The following is a 15,981-nucleotide window of genomic DNA, read 5'->3' as shown; positions in this document are numbered from 1 at the left end:
TTTATCAGAGCTATTTACTCTAATTGACGGCCTTTGTGATTAAGGGGTCATTCTTAAAGAATCGGAACAAAATTTGAACTTTAGCGTAAAGAGCGAGGTATTGACTAGGGGACGAACTCCCTAATATACGTAATACAAATATACGAATGTAGAAGTTCGTTACGTAAGTTAATTCGAAAGTAAGTCAGAACAGTATTTCGAGAAAGCCATTTAGTCAAATAAAATTAAAATTAACATGCAAATTTCATTTTAATAATTTATGTACGGCGAGCCAAAACCAAAGCTGCATTAATTCAAAAATAATCAGAAATTGAATAAAAAAATACAAGTTTTTTTAACTGAAAGTAGGGATCGACATTAAAACTTAAAATGAACAGAAAATATTCCGTATATGAAAAGGGAATGTCCCCTCGTCAACGCCTCGCTCTTTACGCTAAAGTTTGACTATGTCTCACAACTTTATTTAAAAAAAAAAAACTTTAGCGTAAAGATGGAGTTAAAAAAAAGCTTGTTTTTTTTTATTTAATTGCAATTCAAGATGGCTTATAAAAAGAAAATATATGTTTGAGGTAAAAGACAAAGCTCTGTTATATCTGAAGGAACGCACTCCACCTAAAAAAATCTTATTATTACATTTAATGATAGATTCTAAGTATTGTTCTAAGGACTTGCAACTTGGTCATCCCTCTTTACAAGTCAGTCGTCCGTTATTACAGCAAAAATAAATGGGACAATGATTGTAATTTATGAGAGTTCTTACTCCATAATAATTTTGAAATACATTGACGCGCTATCAAACTCAACAAAAATATTATTATGTGCTAATAGTCTAGAACTTCTAATTTTTTTTTTTTTTTTTTTAGCAACTGTTTTTGAGTTTGATGTTTATGAAATAAAAGTATAAATCAGTACCAAAAGGGAACACTAATAAAATAAAATGTACGCTATTGCTTTGTAACCTTTTCGCTAAAGGACATTACTATTTGAAAGTAAACTACATTACGAGGGCTGCTCTATATATTTCTGGCCTAATAATGAAAATACGCATATTTATCAACGAAAATTGTTTTATTGTTTTTCAAAATATTCTCCATCAAGATTTATACACTTTTGCATGCGCTCAAGCCAATTTTCGAAGCACTTTTTCCACTCCGATTGAGACATCTCCAAAACATGGTATTTGAATGCTTCAACAGCATCTTCTGGCGACGAAAATCGTTGTCCACGCATTTTTTTCTTGATGTGTGGGAATAAAAAGAAGTCATTGGGTGCCAAGTCAGGGCTGTACGGCGGATGACCCATCAATTCGACGTTTTGGTCGGTCAAAAAGGCGCTGGTTTGAGCCGATGTGTGAGAGCTCGCATTGTCATGGTGCAGAATGGTGCGTCTTCTCTTGTTCGTTTTTCGAATTTCTCCGAAGACTTCAGGCAAACAAATGGTGGTGTACCACTCAGAATTGACCGTCCTACGTTGCTCAAGCGGAACAGTCGCCACATGACCAGTTTTGCCGAAGAAACAGGCGACCATTTGCTTCGAAGTGCTTCTTACACGAACAACTTTCGTTGGATTTGGCTCATCTTGGAAGACCCACACGGTCGATTGCGGTTTTTTTTAGGGCTCATACGCATAGATACAATATTCGTCACCTGTGACGATCTTATAACTGTCTTTTTAAGCACCGCGATCGTATTTTTTGAGCATTTCTTTACACCAATCCACACGAGCCTTCTTTTGAGCGATTGTCAAATTGTGCGGGATCCAACGAGAACAAATTTTTTTTATGGCCAGGTGTTCATGCAATATCGAATGTATGCTGGTGGGAGAAATGCCTAGGCATGCCTCTATCTCACGGTATGTCACATGACGGTCTTGCATTATCAGTTCACGTACGGCATCAATGTTTTCTGGCACAACGGCTGTTTTGGGACGACCTTCACGGAATTCGTCTTTGAGCGAGCGTCGGCCACGATTGAATTCGTTGTACCAGTTTTTCACAGTGCTGTAGGATGGTGCTTCGTCGCCATACAAAGATTTAAGTTCATCGATGCACTCTTGTCGTGATAATCCACGTCGAAAGTTGTGAAAAATGATCGCACGAAAATGTTCACGAGTTAATTCCATTTTTTTTGCCACATTGATTTTTTCAAGACCCTGTAAAAGGAAAAACAATTGTCGTTAGTCAAAAAGTTCTGAGTACATTTATGCTACAAAAGTTCAAACTTTCCAATGGAAATGTCAGATTGCACCTGGCAACACTTAGTGTTGCCTAGGCCAGAAATATATCTAGCAACCCTCGTACAAAGTTTGTTTCTTTTTATAGCTGTTTTTACGATTTTCTCTCGATGAAGTAGACAGGTTTTATAACTACGTAGCAAAAATTCCCAAAATCATCTACGGTTGATTTATTCGATGGAACCTATCATGTCGTGTTTAGCCTGTGTCGATTAGGATACGTAACGCTAAGTCAAGCGACCAATGATAATCTATCGTTAATAGCGACGAAGACTCCACTGCTATTCCATCATAAACAACAAGTAGAACAATAGGGAAATTTTTTAATATAAGACAGTGGAAAGCAATTTTAAATGAATATTTCGATCCTATATCCAAGGGCCGTCCTCAGCAAAACAAATGAAGAAAAAAAATATAAAAGAACTCACATTAAAATTCAATCGTTAAAACTAACTAATTACGTAATTAAAACTAATTACGAATAGACCTTCTAGGCTGACTGCTAAAAAGGCAAGATTAGCTTTAAGAACTTGTCTGTAAATGTTTCTTATTCCATTTGAATGAACTGCCTTTTTTCACTTCGCTTGATGTACCAGTCCTTGTTGAACTTCCTTGAAGTAATGATGCTAGGGCTGTTTTGAAATTATTTTAAGGCTGTTTTGAATTTTTTTTTGAAATTTAGTTAGGATTAACACAGTTTCTCTTGCACTAAATTTCTTTTATGTAATAACAAGTAATTTAACTGATCGAATGCATTTGAAAAAATAAATGGCAGAATATTAGCTAGGATGAATTTGAAACCGAGTTCAATTCGTGAATGAAGGGACGTGGTTGCAAAAGTCTTAAATTACTTGCGGATTCGACTGCTTACCCTTAATGTTTTACAGAGTTCTGAGAAAACCAGCATTTTTAGTGGCGGCCACTCTTCGCCCAGAAACAATGTATGGTCAAACCAATTGTTGGGTACATCCCAGTATTAATTATATAGCACACGAAGATATTAACGGTGAAATTTTTATTTCAACGAGACGCGCAGCTTTGAACATGGCATATCAAGGCTTGACGCGAAAGCAGAATGAAGTGACTTTCGTAGCTGAGATTAGCGGCCAGGTATTTATTGTTTATTACTTTATTTCTATTTTTAAAACTACACCATTGTGCTAAGATGAAAAAGATATAAAAAGCTTTGTTTGCGTTTTTGTTTTGTTCTTCCATCTTTGATTCATTGTTGAAAGTTGATCTAAAATCGTTAATAAATATCTTAACTAGATTCAATGTAGTTGGTCTCTTTAAAATGCTTATTGGAAATACTGATTACTGCTACTATCGTCTCGGTTGTCCAAGCCCAAAACAGTGTATCTCCATTTTCAAAAATTAACAGAAGAGCCTAAGCGATTTTCGCATGAAAGTGTAAAAGAATTCTTTTCCTGAAACATTGTTTTGGCTCTTTAGCTCTAAATCAGATACTCTGTTTTGAATTTGGAAAGTAACGTGAAAGAGTAGATACATTGTCAAGTTTGACTTCCATTCTACAAAACAAGAACTCTGTATATGCCAAAGTTGCCAATGCGCTATCTTTATTGCTGAATATACTTTGAAGCGTTCACTATTTTCAAAATGCCGAAAAAAAGGAATTCATTTTCAGCTATATGTTATTATAAGGTTTATTTCTTACAGCACCCTTGCCTGCCATAACAAATTATAAAAATTAAAGAAATGAAGATCAAGAACAAGATTTACTAAAGAAAGCGAAAACACTGGACGAAACAAGACGAATGTTTCAGTAGGACAATTGCATCCCTATTTCGGAGCTGCAAGAGAAAGTTATAAGGAAACAGGTTCACATTTTTTAAACGAAAATGCGAACGAAACAAACCAGATAAAAATGAAGTGACAAAAACAAACATCGCAAATAGCAGAAAGAAAAAGAAATTAAAACCCAAATTGGAAGAATTAAGAAGCCTAACAAAGCGGAAAAAAACCCAGCAACAGATAAAATCAGAATTAACATAATTAAAAACTTAACCTAAAAACTTAGCCAAAGAACCTAACTCCAAAAGCAAGCCAAAAGCACTTACCAATATCCACGACCAACAAAAAATAATGCTGTCATTAAATACTAGATAAGTGACTAGACAAACTTTTGTCATTTTATTTTTTCCGGTTTGTTTCGTTCGCATTCTCGTTCAAAAAATGTGAACATGTTTCCGTGTAACTTTCTTTGGGCTGGCTAAGACTGTGAATAGTATCGCACTAGGTACAGACGTTGAGTTGATGGCTTTTGCGTTATCACTATTTAGCGCATCACACTCCTTGAAGAGATTGAATAATAAACGTTGAGTTGATGGCTTTTGCGTTATCACTATTTAGCGCATCACACTCCTTGAAGAGATTGAATAATATACCTCCAGTCTAGGCTCTTAGGAATTTTTCGATATTCTAGATGACCACTAAGAGAGGACTCCGCACGGTTATGTAGGCTTGAAGGGACACCTGCCATAATCACATCTATCCCAGACACGTTTTTATTTTCAGCTTTTTCGCATCTATCGTCACTTCTTCAGTAATATCCCCCAGCGCTTTCGTCAAGTTTTAAAAATGGCGTATGCGGTACGGTTTCTGGATCATCAGATCTGGGTCTTTTTAAGACTGTTAATACGAGGTCTCTCTCTCGTCAGCTTTCTGTGGATCTGAAATTATTCCCCCTTTTCATGTTTTGCGATGGGTGTACGATTTGTTCTCTTTCCAACTATCTCGTTCGTCAGTCGATAGGCATTGTTCGGATCTCCTTTCTTTGCAGCTTTCCTTCATGACAGTTCTTTGCCTTTCCTGGCTAGCACTTCTTTCCACTGCCTTACCCTCTTCTTTGTAAGGGGGATGTAACTGGACTCTTTGCTCAGGGCTCGACATATTTAGGTTAAGTGTCCGGGTCTCGTCGTGTTTAGTAGGACATCTCCATGTGCCATTTAACTTCAAGGTTGGCCTTCGCAGCGTCATGCTATACAGTCTTGGTTGAGATCCATATGTTTTCATCGTCAGAGTCGTCAGGTTCATTGAGCAGGTTTTACACTCTAAATTTATTTGTAGTGATATGCAGGAATTTTTGTAACGTCATTCAACTTGTCGTTGTCAAAATGTTTATGTGATGTGGCGGTAGCTTTTCGCTTCTGACCTTTCCGTTTGATGTTTACATCGGCTACCATCACGGTGTGATCTGAATTCGTATCTCCTCCCCGAAACCCTGAAGTTTCGGTATGAGGATATGATTAATTTGGTTCTTCATTTGGTCATCGTGGGATAACCAAGTGTACTTGTGAATCATTTTATGCTTAAACATGCTACCACCTATTAACAAGTCGTTGCTTCGTGCATAGTCGATTAGGAGTGCACCATTTTCGCTCGTCTTGTCCTTAACATGTGGACCCAGAACTTCTGGGCAGTACTGACGACCTGCATTGGCTTCAGCATTTAGATCACCACACATAGAGTACATCATGTATAGGAACATTTTTGGTGGCCAAGTGGAGCATGCTGTATAAGTCACCTCTCTACTTATCATTAGCTTCGTTAGCTGTAGCATATCAGGAAAAATTTAAGCCTCAAAATGCTTTACTATATCATAAACTTTTTATTTCTATTTATTTACAAGCACAATGTGAAGCAATAGAACGTGAACAATAATTTTTGTTGTACGTTAAATTTTACTGTTTGCTCTGGAGGAGCAAGCTCATCAAAATTAAATTGTAGACAAATCTTACGAAAAATTTGGTCAATTGCCCCTGTACCGTACTTTTTTCGTTTACCTCTTCGTTGTCAGTGATCAATGGACTATTCTTTATTCATTCTGTGATGCTCTCTTTTATTACTTCCTCTAGTTCTCTTAATCTGATTTGGCAACAATTTGCTTTCCATGGAAAGTTTTAGTGTAAATCCAGCGAAGTTCTTTGCTATAAGTCTTAGTAAATTTTGTCCCAGTCTAGCGTGCGAATGACACGAGGCCACAAATTAGAATAAAGTTTTTCCTTGAATTTTGTAAGTGGATCGTGTAAGGTCAATAAAGAAAAAAAAAACAACACTATTTCTATCTTCTCTGAGCAATAGACCCTACAAAAAATGCTAACAATCAAACAGTCAGTGGTAACAAACTGTAAGTAAAAAGCGATCCGACCGAATAGTAACAAAAAAAGGAAAAAATTTTGATAAAAGTTAGTACATCATAATAATTGGCTTTTTATACTGATTTCAGACATGCATAATTCATTATGTTTAATGTTACTCGTCAAAAGCTACAAGCCTGAAAAAATTTGACTGCGTTTTGAAAAAGGGGGAAACATCCCCAACAAGTCAAAGATCTTAATGAAAATCACATAGTAAGATCAGTATATCAGATAATCTGTAGATAATCTACTAATCTACTATAATCTACTATAGAGGTTTCAGATAATCTACTATAGAGGTTTCGACCTTCTACATACAAAAATGTGGAATTTTGCGTCATTTGCAAGAAGAAAGGTCATGAATGTGTGTTTATTTGTTTGCTTATTTTTGCTTTTACCCCACCCCCCATATATTATTACAACGAACTAATGGTCCTAGAATATCAGAAGAGGGCTCATTCGAATGGAAATTAGAAGTTCTAGTTTTTTTTTAATTGACCAAAAAGATTGGAGGGCAATTCCCCGCCCCCCACTCCTTCCACGCCTCTTCTTTCCCAATGAAATCTGACCTAAATTTGGAAATAGCCATATGGCTCAGCATAGTTGAAAGGTCCAATGACTATACCTCTGGGCATGACGTGACCCCAACAGTTCGTGGTAAAAGGGCTGTAAGTTACGCGATTTGCCTATTGTTTACACTGTGTTATAAGTAGTATTCTTTAATTGGAAATATATGGAAATTTTTCAGGGAGGTAATTTTTTTGGCGTTGGAAGGGGATTCCTCACGGGTAGAGTTTTCCGGGGGAATATTTCCGGGGGAAATCTTGCATGGGGCGCAAGGGCTTTTTGTGTTATCTGCTTATTGTTAACACATAGTCTAGTATTTCTTATTGGGAGATCAATTATAAAAACTTTTCAACAAAATAAGTTTAAAAAAAAGATAAAGAACTCCATTAAACCAAAATGAACAAAAATAGAATCAAATAATCTACCGAGAATACAAAACCCCATGCTTTTTAAAAGCCACAATATTATTTGTACTTTACTGAGAAAAATTCAAATGAATTTACTGAAAAATATCTGTATTGTCAGTTTAATATACATATGCTGATATGTTTTCCTTTAAATCTTAATTGATTTTTGATTTCTTAAAGTAGAAAAGTGAAAACATTAAAAAGAATTTTTTTTCAATACAGTACAAATTATATTCTGGGTTTTAGAAAGCTTGGGGTTTAGAACCCTACTCAAATTAATTTCTGCTCGTTTTGAGTTTGACTCTTATTTATGTTAATTTCTGTTTGTTTTCGGTTTCATTTATTCATTGATACTGATTTGCGGTAGTTGTATTCTTGGTAGATTAATATGATTCTATTTTTGTTCATTTTGGTTTAATAAAAATTTTGACTTTTTTTGAAAAACTTATTTTATGGAAAAAGTTTTTTTTTTAATTAATTTCTGTTCGTTTGCTATTGACTTAGTCTTTTTCAGGGAGAAAGACTGAGCCTCTTCTTAAGCTAAACAACCATCCCTTCCATAAAAATCTTAAATAACCCCTGGGCATAGCTTACAACCCTTTCCCTTAATCTATGGAGATTTTTTCAACCCCAGAGGCCTTATTATATGATATTTAGCCCATTTTGAGTAGAATAGCTTTCTCAAAATTCATATTAGATGCATTCCGGGACAATACGACGTACCTGTGTGAGTATGGGGGGGGGGGGGTAGCTGCCCTCCGATCACTTTGAAACTTAAAAAGAACACTAGAGCGTCTGATTACCAATCCAATGATCCCCCTCCGAAGTTCATATGACCAGGCTTTCTATTAAAACCTTCTATGTCCTCAGGGCATTACTTACAACCCTTACCCTGAGGGCTGGGGGTTTTTTATCCTCAAAGACATAATTTCCAGACCGTTCTGATATGCTGAACAAAATGGCTATCTCAAAATTTTGATTGGAAGTGTTCGGGGAAATTATGGGCGTGGGGGGGGGAGGGGGGCATTTGCCCTTTTGTTCACTTTCTACTAATAAAAAACGCACTAGTCTTCTCAATTTTCAATCAAATGAGCATTTTTGAAGCTTCTATGACAAACTTTCTATAAAAAGCTTATATACCCAAAGGGCATAACTTACGACCCCTGTCCTGAAGGCCTGAAGGGGGGAGGATTGTGATCCTCAAACACACAGTTTCCAGACCTTTTAACTACGTTGAACAAAATAGTTATATCAAAATGTTGATCGGAAATGTCTGGGTAAATGATGGCTGTGGGGGGGGGTTCTCCCTTCGAATACTTTTGACTACTAAAAAAAAGGCAATAGCCCTTTCAATTTCCAATCAACCGAGTGGTTTTTGAAAGTTTTACGACAACGCTTTCTATAAAAACATTATATGCCCCACGGCATAAATTACAACCTTAGCCTGAGGGCTGTGGGAGGGCGGTTGTCATCCTCAAAGATCTAATTTCCAGAACTTTCAACTACGTTGAACAAAATAGCTTTCTGAAAATATTGATTGGATGTGTTTGGGGAAATCGTGGGCGTGAGAGGGGGCTAGTTACCCTCCAATCACTTTCTACTATTAAAAAGGCACTAGCCCTCTCAATATCCAATTGAATGAGCCCCTTTTGAAGTTTCTGCGACAACGCTATCTGTAAAACCCCATATACCCCCAGTGCATAACTTACAACCTTTTCCATGGGGGCTCTGGGGGGTTTCTTATCCTCAAATACATAATTTCCAGAACTTTCAACTACGTTGAACAAAATTGCTATCTCAAAACTTTGATTGAATGTGTTCGGAGAAATGGTGAGCGTGAGAGGGGGGGGGTAGTTGCTCTCTATTCTCTTTCGACTATTAAAAAGGACACTAGCCCCTTCAATTTCCAATCAAATGAGCCCTTTTTGAAGCTTCTACGACAACACTTTCTATAAAAACCTACAGGGTTATAACTTACAACCCTTGCCCTCAGGGCTCTGAGGGGGCTATCATCCTCAAAGACCTATTTTCCAGAACTTTCAACTACGTTGAACAAAATGGCTTTCTCAAAATTTTGATTGTATGTGTTCGGGGAAATGGTGGTCGTGAGAGGGGGGTTATTTGCCCTTCAATCACTTTCGACTATTAAAAAGGGGACTAGCCCTTTCCATTTCCAATCGAATGAGCCCTTTTTTAAGTTTCTACAACATCGCTTTCTATAAAAAAAAACCTTATATGCCACCAGGGCATAACTTACAACCCTTGCCCTGAGGGCTGTGGGGGGGGGTTGTCTTCCTCAAACACATAATTTCCAGAGCACTAACTACGTTGAAAAAAATGGCTATCTCAAAATTCTGATTGTATGTGTTCAGGGAAATGGTAGGCGTGAGAGGGGGTTAGTTGCCCTTTAATTATTTTAAACTATTAAAAAGGGTGTCCGAATGAGCCCTGACTCAAGTTTCTACGACAAAGTTTTCAATAAAATCGTATATGCCCCCAGGGCATAACTTGTAACCCTTGCCCTGAAGACTGTGGGGGGAGTGTCCTGTTAAAAGCCGTAATTTCCAGAACTTTCAGCTGCATTGAACAAAATGGCTTATATTAAAATAGACACTAGCCCATTTGAATTTCCAATCGAATGAACCCCTTTTCAAGTTTTTACGACAAAGTTTTCAATAAAAATTTTATATGCCCCCAAGGCATAACTTATAACCCTTGCCCTGAGGGCTGTAGGGGTGTGTCATCCTCAAAGACCTAGTTTCCAGAACTTTTAACTACGTTGAACAAAATGGCTATCTCAAAATTTTGATTGGATGCGTTTGGAGAAAAGGTTGGCATGAGAAGGGGGTTAGTTGCTCTCCAATCCCTTTCAACTATTTTAAAGGGCACTAGCCCCTTGAATTTCTAATCGAATCAGGCCTTTTTCAAGTTTCTACGACAAAGCTTTCAATAAAAACTTCGTATTCCGCCAGGGAATAAGCTACAACCTTAGCCCCGAGGGCTTTGGGGGGAGTGTCATCTTCAAAGACCTAATTTCCAGAATTTTCAACTACACAGAAGAAAATGGCTATCTCAAAACTTTGATTGAATATCTTTGGGGAAATCGTGGGCGTGAGCAGGGGGGGGGGGTTAGTTGCTCTCCATTCACATTCGACTATTAAAAAGGGCACTAGCCCTTTCAATTTCTAATCAAATGAGCACTTTTTGAAGTTTCTACGACAAAACTTTCTATGGAAACTTTTTATGCCCCCAGGGCATAACTTACAACTCTTGCCCTGACGGCTGTAGGGGGTTTGTCATCCTCAAAGATATAATTTGCAGAACTTTCAACTAAGTTGAAAAAAATGTCTGTCTCAAAATTTTGATTGTATGTTTTTGGGAAAATCGTGGGCGTGATAGATAGATAGATAGATAGATAGATAGATAGATAGAATAGATAGATAGATAGATTTATTTTCCATATATCAGTAAAATAATTACATAACTCCATGGCCTGTAGGAGGGGGATTATGAAAAGATCAAATAAACATTAAACATTTAAACGCTTAAGATTTAAACAATATAAACACAACATTAATATTTAAACATATAAACATAAGCATTTGAACTTTTATCATGTAAAGCATTTGCTTCATAAAACGAAAAAAAAAAAAAAAGAGTTCACTAAATAAGCTTTATCAAACTACAGTGAATCACAACATTTCTAAAAAAAAAAAATACAAAAAAAGAACAAAAAACAATTAAATGAAAAAAAACTATTGGAAGCAGGCAAAAGTAAAGAAAATTAATCACATGAAAACAAATATTTTTTTACTAGTCTTTTGAAGGTGCCAAACGAGTGGCATTCTCGAGCCGAATCGGGAAGGGTGTTCCATGTCCAATGACAGGCAACGAGAGGATTAAAATCGGATCTTATTGTTGGTGTATGCTGAATTTGGATATTTAGAGAACTATGGAGCTGATACTTTGACCGATCAGATACAAAAGAAGATGTAAATCTAAGGGACCTTGGAATATCACTATGGAGATGAAGAAAAGCGAAAGACTCACAGGAAAGAATATAAAGTTTTTTTAATATCAAGTAACGGTTTAGTTGCCGAACGATTTACATCCTGGATAAGATTTATAGCTTTATCGTAAGTATTCGAAAGCGGTTTGAGAAAAGAAGGGAAAGTAGACATCCATATGACTGGACAATAGGAAACATAAGAATGAATTAAGCTATGAAATAGGATTCTTAGAATTGGTCCTGGAAAAACATGTTTTAGTTTTCTTAGAATACCGAGGTTTCTGCATACCTTCATTTTAATCAAATCAATATGGTGTTTAAAAGATAAATTTTCATCTAGGAGGATACCTAGGAAACGTACATGACCATCCTTTGGTCTACTAATAAAGCCTTTGGATATATGAATTTCAGATAATTGAGGACAAGCCTGGGATATACGAGAAAAAACTAAAAAGCTAGTTTTAGAAACATTTAAGGCAAGAGAGTTAGCATCAAACCAAATAGAAACTCTCTCAAAGAGGTCCACTAACTTTGTACGAACCTCATCCTCTGTTCTCCCAGGAGTAATAAGGGTGGTATCATCGGCAAAAGTAACAAGAGAATCCGAGATATACAAACTATAGTTATGGGTAAGGGAGACTGTTGGATGACATAGACGACAGCAATAAAGAGGATTTTTATTTCTAACTACAAAAATTAGGTCATTTATATAAATTAAAAACAGTGCCGGCCCTAAAACTGACCTTTGAGGGACCCCCTGGTCAACACTTGATGGTGAGCGAAAAAGTGGATCAACAGAAATTATTCTACCAGACAAGAAAGACTTGAACCAATAAAACGCATTGCCTCTTACGCCAAAATGAGAAAGTTTAAATAGAAGAACACTGTGGCTTAAAGAATCAAAGGCTTTACGAACATCCAGAAACAAAGCAGCAGGAATCAAATGGGAGTCTATGGCAGAGTGAAGATAATTCAGTAAAACTGCACAAGCATGCTCAGTTGAATGATTTGCTCGAAAACCGAATTGAAAATCGTGAAAAAAATCTTTAGAAGTAAGCAAATTATTAAGACGAGAAATCCTCATTTTTTCAAAAATTTTGCTAAAGACAGACAATAAATAAATTTACCGATAGTTGGTTGGATCATTTCGCCCCCCCTCCCCCGCTTATATAATATGATGACTCGATCATGCTTGAGACTACTCGGGAAAATACCATGCTGAAAGGAGAGGTTAATAAGTTTTTTAAGGGATAAATAATGGAAGGAAGTATGAACTTAAATACTTTAGTAGGAATATTATCAGGGCCAGACGACGAACAATTTTTCAATCCCATAACAATTTTAGCAATTTCTTTCTCCGTCGCTGGTTCCAAAAACTTTGACTTCATACAAGGTGGCCCAAGATAAGACCTGAAGTTGGATCCTGAAGGAGGAGAACTAAGAGCCGAAGCAGTCCTTTTACAAATATTTGTAAAATAGGAATTAAATGTATCTTGAACGTTCAGCTCATCCTCGATAATTTTAGTATCGAGATCAAAAAAAGAAGAGACTAACGAAGATCGAAAAGAGGGCCTTACGACAGTATTTGTAACCTGCCAGGTTGTTTAGAAATCTTTAAAGCAGTCTGAAAAATAATTAAAATAATACTGGGGCTTAGCGTTTCTACACACATAATTGTAAACATTCCTATAAATTTTAAATCGCTGAAAGCAAAGAGCTTTCATTGAAGGGCTAGCAGACTTAAAGGCCCTCCAGAGATTATTTTTTCTCCTACAACTCTAAAGGAGACCAGGGGTCATCCAAGGATTTAGAGGAAAAGCACTCTTAGACTTTCGATTAGAAGGTGAAACAGAAAAAATATCAAGAACAGCGTCTTTAATAGACTCATAAAAAGTATCAAATAAATTACAATAATCAGATATACTCTCAAAACCACCCCAAGAAATTTCTGCCAATCTTGACCTAAGAAGCATCAATTCCACTTCACCAAACCTAAAAGGCCTCTTACCAGACTCACCAGTCCTCTTAATACTCAGTTTATTAAAACAGTATCTAGAGTAAACAGGGAAATGATCGGAAATATTACTCACTAAAACATAATTTTGGATCAAGGTAGCCGTACAGAAAATATTGTCAGTCAGAGATGATGTACTCTCTGTTATGCGAGATGGAATGCATACAGAAGGTAAAGTACCTGCAGCAAGCATGGACGACAGAAAATCCAAAGATACGGAAGACCTTATATCCATCAAGTTTATATTAAAATCTCCCATAATAATTAATTCACTCAACTGTTTTAGGATGGTATCCAGTAGATCATTAAGGGTGTGTAGAAACAGTGGAATAGAGCCACTAGGAGATCGATAAATAATACCAACAATTAAATCATTACCTCCACATTTAATATCTACGAAAAGTAACTCAAAGACACCTTCGGTATTTCTGGATAAATCCATTCTAAGAGAATATGGGAGGTTATTAGAAATATACAAAGCAAGACCACCCTTGGCCATCTTTTGTCGATTCAGTCGTTCCATTTTATAACTTTGCAAATCCAAAAGCATATCATTTTTAGAATCCAAAAAAGTCTCGTATAAACCAACAACGTCAGATAGCCCATCAGAATCAATCTGTTTTAGATGGTCAATTGAAGAACAAAGACCCTGAATATTGAACTGGAGCACTGAAAAATATCCATCCCGCTTGACAACCTCCCTCAGACTAGAAACATATTTACTTATTACTGCGTGGTTCACTGTGGTCAAATCACTGTTGACATGTCCGATAGAATTATTGATAATGCTTAAAACATCTAACGGGTTATTTTCAAGCTCAAAAAGTCGTCCTACAACTGGGGGCGTTTCTAATTTGCCAGTAAAAAAAAGACAATAGATTTTAGATATGGCATTAAATCATAAAATATACATGCACAAAAAAAAAATAAATAAAAAAAAACATATCTAAGCACAATCCGCGAATGATCGAATCTTTCGTATCATTGATTGACCAGGTGGTTTGGCTAAAATTTGCCCGCAGTCAGTCCATACATTAAATTTACCGAAATAATCTCTTGCCGCATTTAAAATTTCACGACGCTTTTTTGTTAGCGATTCTGATAAAAATATTCCACTCTTTGCTAGTTTAGTCTTTTCTTATATACGGAAATTTGTTGGGGGAAACCTCGACGGGAGGGGGGGTCTAGGGAAAAAGTTTCTAAAAAGTTATTTAGGGTACAAGAGGAGCAATTAGGTGTCGAAAAACACCCGAGTCCTCTGTTAAAACTGTAATTCATAGCGTTAAATAGCCACTGCGAGTGTGTTCGTTATGCCGTCTAATACTCAATAAGCGAAATAAAGCTAAAATAAGCTAAATAAGCTTAAAATCTTGTTTCAAAAATTATCTATCTTTTTTGAGAAGAAGGCAATAAAATCGGAACATGCAATGAAGTATTTCATCAATTCCCAAATAGAAACCATTTGGATTATTTGTAGGATAAAATTTTTATCTTTCAAGACAATTTTTTTCGTAAATACATAAAAAAGGAAGAAACAAAAGACGCAAAAAAACCTGTGGCCTGTAAAAGTATTTTCCCTCGTTTATTGTATTGTCATGGCAATTGCCTTCCAGTATATTCAGCTTCTTCTCCAGTAGTGCTGCCACGTGGGAAATATCTATATAGATTATCTCAGTCATTTCATAAGTTTTCGTTCTACTGACATACTTTACGTCGTTATCGTCACCAGGAAGCTTGTGCACAGGTTTATATATAATCATAAAACATCAACCAACGATCGATTAACAATCGATTAACAATAAGGTGTATTTAAAGTCCTTTACAAGATGAAATGATAAAAACGAAGAAAATAAGAAGAAAGCAATAAGAGTGGCAACCCGATAATTGCCAAGACTAGTCACATACTATTGTCTGTAGATGGCATATATTTGTAAAAGAAAGATGGTACCGTATTAAAGTTAGAAAAAGACCCAAAACGGAAATTTCGCAGACGCTGTGTGTATGCTCTCTTCTGTAACCTAGTTCGTTTTGTCCAGCTAAAACAGTGTAACCTAATCTCAAAAAATAAAAGAAAGAATATAAAATGATGCTAATACCATATTTCAACCATGTACCACCGGTGTCGTGTATTTATTCCTCTTTGTTTCTGTTTATGGAAGTTAAATCGCGATGTTTTAACTAAAAAAAGGCTTAAAAAAGGCTAAAGAAGAGTATAGAGTCTAATTAAAGACATTCACTTACCTAAGTCAATTTCTTAGCTCGTATTAAAGGTGACGAACACAGTAAAGGTATTAAAAGTAGAATAGCCAAGAAAAAGTTTGGAAGAATAGGATGATAAGTCTGCAAACCAAAGTTAGAATATTAGAAGCAACAGTGATGTCATTGGTCAAGCATGGTTCTGAGTCGTGGGCGCTCCGAAAGAAGGAAGAAGATTTGTTAGATGTTTTCCAGAGAAATTGTATACGGGTTCTCTTGGGTATCCGTCTGACTGACCTTATTTCAAACTAATTTCGTCGAAAAATGTGGTTTTATCCCCTTTTCTTGGGCTATAATGAGGGAAAGACTAAGATGGCTAGTAGACGCTCTGTGGATGAA

The 15,981-nt window shown here is 36.3% G+C and overlaps 1 protein-coding gene across 3 annotated transcripts in view; it reads left to right on the top strand.

The window, feature by feature from the left end:
* LeuRS (Leucyl-tRNA synthetase) overlaps positions 1–15,981 on the top strand; it is a 283,085-nt gene that overhangs the window by 52,838 nt on the left and 214,266 nt on the right. For all 3 annotated transcript variants that reach the window (XM_089098621.1, XM_089098630.1, XM_089098613.1), the window contains exon 6: positions 3,120–3,342. In XM_089098621.1, coding sequence (XP_088954747.1) covers positions 3,120–3,342 — 223 coding nt within the window. The remainder of the gene's footprint in view (positions 1–3,119; positions 3,343–15,981) is intronic.

Source organism: Artemia sp. Qi Xiang Cuo, chromosome 2, assembly GCF_049724085.1.
Source record: "Artemia sp. Qi Xiang Cuo chromosome 2, ASM4972408v1, whole genome shotgun sequence".
In the NCBI taxonomy this organism is placed as follows: Eukaryota; Metazoa; Arthropoda; class Branchiopoda; order Anostraca; family Artemiidae; genus Artemia; species Artemia sp. Qi Xiang Cuo.
This window is presented reverse-complemented; position numbering and strand designations above follow the sequence as displayed.